This window comes from Pyxicephalus adspersus, chromosome 2 (assembly GCF_032062135.1).
Source record: "Pyxicephalus adspersus chromosome 2, UCB_Pads_2.0, whole genome shotgun sequence".
In the NCBI taxonomy this organism is placed as follows: domain Eukaryota; kingdom Metazoa; phylum Chordata; class Amphibia; order Anura; family Pyxicephalidae; genus Pyxicephalus; species Pyxicephalus adspersus.
The window spans coordinates 155,221,299-155,229,813 of record NC_092859.1 but is presented as its reverse complement, the minus strand read 5'-3'; the positions used below and the strand labels follow the sequence as shown (position 1 = coordinate 155,229,813).

General features: G+C 38.8%; 1 protein-coding gene across 1 annotated transcript in view; it reads left to right on the top strand.

The window, feature by feature from the left end:
- CDS2 (CDP-diacylglycerol synthase 2) overlaps positions 1-8,515 on the top strand; it is a 52,646-nt gene that overhangs the window by 34,379 nt on the left and 9,752 nt on the right. The window contains exons 9-10 of the mRNA XM_072402834.1: positions 827-895; positions 2,995-3,147. Coding sequence (XP_072258935.1) covers positions 827-895; positions 2,995-3,147 — 222 coding nt within the window. The remainder of the gene's footprint in view (positions 1-826; positions 896-2,994; positions 3,148-8,515) is intronic.

The window sequence follows — 8,515 nt, the reverse complement described above, 5'->3', positions numbered from 1 at the left end:
TATATATATATATATATATATATATATATATATATATATATGAGTTTTTTTTTTAAGTCTGAGCAATGATAAGGAAAGTGAATACCCAGAGAGAAACCACTGTTTATTCCTCATGGGTCAGTGGGTGTAGCTCTCCAATTCCATTATTTCAAAGAATTTGTAGAGCCTTAAGGGCTTGCTTTCACTGGATCATTGTGGCATTCTGATGCAGAAATGCATGGCCATGCTTGGCACATGTCAACGTGCTGGTTTGCTATACGTTGCTAATGGTATCTCAGACAAACTTTACTATTGCACTACTGTGTAAGGCTACGTACACACGTCAGATGATTCGCGAACGGTATTAACCCTGAGGTGTTTATCTGGGGTGTGTACAGCACTCGTCGTTCATGGATCTGTCCTGGCGTATCCGTGAATGATCGTAATGGAAGTGAAGGGGAGAGAGTGCAGCGGGGTGTCGCGCCATGGTTCTCCCCTCTCCATACAGCATAATGGCCCTGTATGTACAGAGCTCGTTCATGCATTGTTCAGTCTTTTGTCGTTGGAAAGGATAGTGAAATATCCTTTCCAACGACAATTATTGAACATGTGTACACAACCCAACACATGGCCGTGCATCGATGTGCAATGTAAGCAATACTTTTGTGTGCAGTGTAGTGCTTTGGGCTGCCCACCCAAATGAACTGGACTGTCCAGACGCCCGCACATTGATATGCTCTGTTCTCACAGTGCAGCACACAACTCCAGTGGGAACAGGCCATTTATAGATTGTTTTATGTTTCCATCCACTACCAATGTACTAAACGTGTCCTTGTTCCTTCACCAGCTATCGCCCAAGAAGACATGGGAAGGCTTCATTGGAGGTTTCTTCTCTACAGTTGTGTTTGGAATACTGGTAAGTACAGTGCTCAGTTTCAAGAAAGATTAAATGTCTGATCTCGTACCATTAGCAAACTGCCAACATCCCTGTTTAAAATGGCAAGAGGACAGAAAATTTGTAAATCCGACTTTTAAGGCAGTATATAAACCATCATTATTTATTTAAAAAAGTTCAAAATTTTATTGTTACAAAATAAAAAAAAAAAAAACAGACAAATGGTAAAATTTTCAGTTTGCCTTCATACAACAAAGAGGGCAACAGATTCAAATTAAAAACATAGTGCTTACAGTACCAATTTATCCCAGATAGGCACAAGTGATTTTGATATGCTAAATCAGTCCAAGGTACCCAAACTGACGCGTTTCGCAGATTTATTTTGCTTGTTCAGGGATTGGTTTGTGCATACAATAGATATGAAAGCACTATTTTGTACTAGATTGTAAGCTCTTCGGGGTAGGGTCCTCTCCTCCTGTATGACTGTCTGTATTAGTCTGTCATTTGCAATCCCTATTTAATGTACAGCGCTGTGTAATATGTTGGCGCTATATAAATCCTGTTTATTAATAAGAATAGGAACCCGCCTTTAACTTTATTGATTAGTATAATTCTCAATAAAAAAATTATTTTTTTATTGAGAAACATTGTATAAACCATTACACAATGGTTTGACAAATTGGTACAAATCGACCCAACATGGGAATTCACACAAAGAGTGGAAGACCATGGTTTGAAGGAATGTTCAGCTCAACTGGACAATCCAGAAACCAGCCAGAGATTTTTTTATTTTTTTTTATTTTATGCAGTATTTGGTGGGCTTCCAGCATCACCCAGGGTGGCAACAAGTGCAGAAAGCACATGTACATAAATGTTTAAATTTATAGATCTAAAACATTTCTATGGGTACACTGAAAGGGTGATTATAGATCCCAATTTGTCCATATCTTGCAGCGATAACAACTGGTTATTAAACATATTACCACATAGGGGGCATATCTGGCATTTATAATCATAAAAAAGAAAACTCAAAATATGATGTTAGTAATACATGAAAAAGACGGTATTTAGGGATATGATGTAACACATAAAAATTCCAGCCAGTGTATAAAATATATTAATGCTAATAGCATAATAAACAATGGCAACTGATTTAATTTATTATACCATTATATATTATATAGGGACAAATTGTTCCTTAGAACATTTTCTGTTTATTATACATGATAGCTGATGGATTACATCCCCTAACCAATAAAAATATATCAATATATACAAGTCCCCTATATGTAAAAAAAACAGGGCTTTAATTACAAACAACTTACATTGTTTCAGAAGCGCTGCATCAGAAAATAGCGTGACCAATAAAGAAAAAGAAAAGAGGCCTCTTTCGCAAAAAAAAAAAAAAATCACTACCTGTGAAAATCCATTGATCCATCCGCCAACCAGGCCCAGTTAATCCCACTCTTTCTTTGTTTCCCTTTTTTTCCCAATGCTTTCTGTTCCGTCCGGCACCACCATCTTCTTCCTTCCGGGTTCTTCATCACATTAGCCAAACTTGCACTGCACAGACATGAGATCGTGTGATGTGCCTTCCTTCGAAGGTAGAAGTAGAGGGGACCTCCCCCAAAAAAGCATTACATTTAAAAAGAAAAAACAAAATTTTCCCATTATATTAAAGGGGGCACCCTTTTATATATTTTTATTACTATCCAGTATTTATATAGCGCCGACATATTACACAACGCTGTACAAAGTCCTTAGTCATTTCACTAGCTGTCCTTTAAAGGGGCTTACATTCTTGTCTTTAATAGTCTAGGGTCAATATTGAGGGGAAGCCAAATAACCTAACTGAATGTTTTTGGAATGTGGGAGGAAACTGGAGTCCACTGAGGAACCCCATGCAAACAAGGGTCCTGGCCCGGATGTTAAAAATGTGATGCTCGGTCCACTTTATACTTTTTAAATTCTTTAATATTAACAGAAATTTTGGTGCTTCAAAATTGAGGTAGTGTAATCTGCTCTAAATTGTACATTTTACATTTTTTTCCCCCCTCCTGTATTCCTGTACTATTAGGTCCAATGTCTTGTCACTAATTTGTGTTGCATTGCTTCCCTAGCTTTCTTACGTCATGGCTGGATACAGTTACTTTGTATGCCCCGTGGAGTATAACAGCGATACCAACAGATTTGCAGTGGATTGCGAGCCGTCGGAACTCTTCCAGTTACAGGAATATCACATCCCTGCAGTGTTTCAATCGGTCATTGGCTGGGTAAGGGACACCAATCTATATGCTGGGGAGCCACATCTCCATCTGTTGTCATCTGAAAGAATTTCATATTCGTAGTAGGCAGAAATTTTAAAGAAGAAAGACCGAGGGGTTTGTTGGCAAAATTATACAATTAGTGTTTATTTAAAGGTTGCATACATATTGACAAGTTAATAATTCATAACAAATTTCAAATTCATATTTGTTATTAATTACATGGGAGGGGGTTGGCTCATTAACTAGGGGTTTGCTCAAAAAATTATTGACAATTTGAGTTTCTAGAAACTTCTCAGCCCTCATCCAATGATTTTAAATTATTCTTGGTACACCACGCATTGTTTTGTACATCCAGTCCTTTGCACAGACTTTAAAATACAGGCCAAGGCTAACATGTAACGCAGTGTCTTCAAAAATATGTGAAATGATTAGGAAAAAGCTGGATGATTTTCTAGAAGCACAGAATATAACGGATTAAAGTAAAGATAACTGTGACCGTTGATCCAGGGAACATCCGATTGCCTCATGGAATCAGAAAGGAATTATTTTCCTGTTGAAATAAATTGTACCAGGGTTTTTTTTTTTTTTGCCTTCCCACCCATCCATAAATTATGGTTAAAAATTTAGGGGCTTAAAATCTTTTTTTTTTTAGTTTTTTTTGTGTTTTGATTTTTTTTGTTGGGAACTAGTTCCCATTGATCCATCTAATCCTCCCGCACCCCCTTAAATTATGGTTGGAAAACCATACTTAGGGGCTTAAAATATTTAAGAAGCCCCAGTCTGCTCATTTTGGTAATGAGTTTATAAATGCTTAGTCCTAGACCTGCATGGGACAGAAATCTCAGGAGCTTCTTGAATGCTCTGCGTAGAGCTGGTGCCACTAGTTTTCTTATGAACCGTAAGCACATGGGAATCAGTCTCAAGTAAACAAAACACATGGTGTCAAATCGTGGGCCAAAATCCGTAGTCCAAAGGTCTTAAAACCAGGAAAGTCTGAATTCCAAGTCAAATCCAAAGGTTGTGAGACCGTGAAAGATCTGTCAATGAAATGAGAAGGGCTTCTGCACTAGACAAAGTCTCAGCAGAAATGAAAGCTGGCGTGTGTGACTCGTCCTTTTATAATGTTTTCACAATGTTGTCATAGCAACATGTGTATGCTGCTTTGATGTCTTGACTGTGATTGGGCACCTCATAGCATCACTGAGTCCAGAGAAAGCTTGTACTCTGATGATGTCACTGGGGTTCTGGTTCACTGTGATTGGTGAAGCAGAACCCCAGATATCCCAAATATCAACATATCCCAGATAAAAAACCCTATGGACTCAGTGATTCTTTCATCACTGAGTCCATTGGGGTTTTTTTATCTGGGATATGTTGATTTCCCTAGTGGTTGCACTTGATGGACTTTTTTTCAACATTGACTGTGATTGGTCGCCTCATAGAATCACTGAGTCCAGGGAAAGCTTGCGCTCTGATGATGTCACTGGGGTTCTGCTTCACTGTGATTGGTGGACTCATAGCATCAGTGAGTCCAGAGAAAGCTTGTGCTCTGATGATGTCACTGGGGTCAGGCTTTACTGCAACCCACCTCCTTAAAGCATCACTCAGGACAGACATAGCTTGACTGATGATAGATCATAGAAGACTGGAGATGGTGAACTATCATCCGAGAGCCTGAGTAGTACACCAAATCTGAAATGGATCTGGTCTAGCATTATAAACATTTGCCAATTAATAGCAAAGGATTTTGAAGAAATCCATTCCAGGTTGGCTGAGACTACTCGGGCTCTCCCATGATAGTCTTTCTTCTCCAGCCTTGGAGAGCTTTTGATAAATCAGCTCAACATATCAACTGATAGTGACAGGCCACTGAGGCCATCCATAAATATCTGATGGCAGTTAATTTATTTAAATGACCTTTTTATTAGGGCAATACTAACTTTTGCTTTAATAAAATGGCTGCCAAGCTTAAATGGGCTTGAGTAAAATGGATGTCTTCCCTAACAGGCAGCTATTGTTTTAAGACAAAAGCAATGAGGAACATCTGCATTTATATGCTGTGTGTTTAATACATATGCTGAGAATTCGCTATTTTAATATTTGTATACTCAGGGTGTAAGAGTCCATATTCTACAAGCAGACCTGGATGTACTGTTTGATTGGGCAGCCAACTGGCAAATGACATTTAATTTAGGTAAATGTAAAGTTATGCACTTGGGGGGTAACAGCATGCATGCTTCATACTGTCTAGGGGGAATACATATGGGGGGTCAGACATGGAAAAGGTCCTGGGGCTTCTGTGGGGTCTTAGACTTAATAACAGCATGCAATGCCAAGCTGCAATATCTAAAGCTATACCTGTAGAGAAATGAAACCAGATTGATGTTCTGTACGGTTTCCTGTAAATTTGCCCCTATGTGACCTAAATACTTTGTGGAGTCATGGGGGGAGTTCCCGGTGACGTCGGTGCGTGTGTACGTTGCCGGCGGGGCGGTAAATTTATTTGTGTAAAAGCAGTACATTGTCTTTCATCAACATTTTTTTTACAGTATAATAGTATGAGTATAATATTTATTTATTTTAAAATGTAATTTTTTTTTACATTTATTATTTTGACATGATTTTGTGTTTCAAACTTTTATATTATACTCATACTATTTTATTCAAACTTTTTATTATTCTCTTACTATTATAATATACTGTGAAATAATTTTTCATGAAACCGCTGTTAGACATATAAATCCAGACTGAAATGAACTGCTCAGGAGGTTAAAAATGAGTAATTGTAGAACATTTACCACTTAATAGTCCTGGATGAGTCATAGGTACCATCAGGAGGTGGTGTTTTTTGCTATTTTTAAATACCCATTGGCTGACAAATCTCAATGTTTTTTTCTCAACTTTAATTACCAATATGCTAATTATTCTGTTAGTGAAACTAAACCCGCTATACCAGCTTATTCGTTTGCAGGCACCACCAATGTGGAAAATTTGTAGCACCACTTTTATTTACTGGTTATCTATGGCTGACCATTGAGTGAGCGCTGTTTTTGTAATCCCAGATTGATGTAATCTGAGTTTGTCACTAAAGCCGCATACACACGTGCAATTCTTGTCGTTGGAAAGGATCTTTCACAATCCTTTCCAACGATAAGAACCACACGATGCATGAACGAGTGCTGTACATACAGCACCGTTCTGCTCTATGGAGAGGGGAGGGGAAGAGCGACGGAGCGGCACCCCGCTGCGCGCTCTCCCCCTTCCCTTGCATTAGGATCGTTCGTGGATCCGCCAGAACGGATCCACAGACCATGAACGATGCGGGCTTTACACACGCCAGATTCTCGCCCGATATCCGGCCGAAGCCGATTATCGGACGAGGAAAATTTGACGTGTGTACATAGCTTAAGAAATGTGATGATGTGCTGCTTGTACTTCTTATTAATATTATTTTTTCCTAAGTGAGGTTTGCCAAACTGGACATCATCTATGTAAGGGACAAAATCTATGTAAGGGAAACATCCCATAAACCCTAAGCAGTGCTGCACTCACATAATATAGAAAGCAGGAAAATAGTGTTTAAGTTACACTTCTTTCAGAAAATATACCATGTAGTGAATTTTCAAATCTTTTATGTGCAACATATGGTTGAAAAACAGCTTGATCATCTGTGTTACAGAGTGGCAGCCAGGACAGCCAAAAAGCACACGCTTACGCCTCTACCACCCAATCTGTGGGCCGTTTTATTATATTTGAGATTTCTCCTTTCCAATGCATTGTAATATTCTGAATGTAGATGAATATTATTAGAAATGAGTTTATCTTTAAACAGCGACATCTAGTGGTAACCATGTAGAATGTAAATGTACATGAAAATATCATATTATGGTGTGTTTTTAAGTTCATTGATAATTTTCTTTTAGATGAACTTCTAATTGTTAAGTTAGGGCAGCCCTTTTCAACCTGTTTAACTTGGGGGAACCCTTGAAATACCTTCTTCAGGGAACCCACTTTTATAATTACTATATCCACAGATTACAGTACATTAGTTCGGTTGTAAGTAGGAAGAATGCCTCTTACATTGGTGGCCATTGGGAAGAATGTCACCCTTACACTTACATTGACCTGAAGTTGCTCATTGCTCAAGGAACCTCTACCAACCTCTGGAAGAACTCCGTTAGGAAACACTGGGTTAGAGTAAAATGCCCCTCAATTAACTTACTTGCATTGCAATTTTAGCAAACTTAATTGTTGTTTCTGTACTTACTACTACGTTTTTTTGTTGCTCTTTGCATTCTTCCTTTGTGGGAAGTGGGAGTGTTATCATTGTCGCCATCAAAGCAATGTTGATGGTAATGAAACGATCCCTTTAGCAAAAAATTCTCACACAGCATAACAGCACAAATAAAACTTCTATTGCAGGTGAAGCTTCTAATCTATCTTTAGCATTTCACAAACAGCTGGAGCCTTTTTTAATCTGAATGCAATCACCCAAGCGTGGGCCGGTACCTGTGGGGGGTTCTCTGCTTCCAAGCAGTATAGAAACTGCTTCCAGTTTGACATATTGGAAGAATAGTTTATTGAATTCATTATTGAGTTTTGTGTTGTTCCCAAAAAAAATTATAGCTGGCTGTGGATGAAAATGGAAAGAGCAAGTATGATTACAAAAGAGTGAAGGTTAAAGGATAATAGTTTTTGCCATTAAGTATTGGATGAGGCTTAGCGATATATTAAGGCAGGGATAGTCTAGAGGTCAAGGCAGTTTTGCACAGCATGTCATTTTGTTTCCTTATTTATTAAAATAAAAAGCTTGGTGCTTAATAGGAAACCGAATTAAAAGCTAAATTATGAAGTCACCCCTCGAAATTAAATTCAGGTGCTTTTAGCAAAGGGTAATACTACAGCAGTGTTCTCCCCAGAAATGTTTTTCAGCCGGGTGGGGGGAAACTGTAGCCGGGGGCTTAAAAAGTGGGCGGGGCTAGACACAGCAAATTTGGAGCTCCTAGTTATTTATGCCATAAGTATCCAGTAACCAGTATCCAGTGCTGTGTATTTTAATCCAACTCCCTAGAGTTCCATGTTTTAATAGTGTAATCCCTTGTAGTGTAATATTGTGATCAATGTGGTTTAACAAATTAGGCTTAGTTCATACTAGCAGTAAAAAAAATACCCCTTCTGAGTGTCTACTTGGCAACTGCTAGGCACCTGGGATTGGTAACCAGTGATAACTGCTGGGCACCTGGGATTGGTAACCGGTGATAACTGCTGGGCACCTGGGGTTGGTAACCGGTGATAACTGCTGGGCACCTGGGATTGGTAACCGGTGATAACTGCTGGGCACCTGGGATTGGTAACCGGTGATAACTGCTGGGCA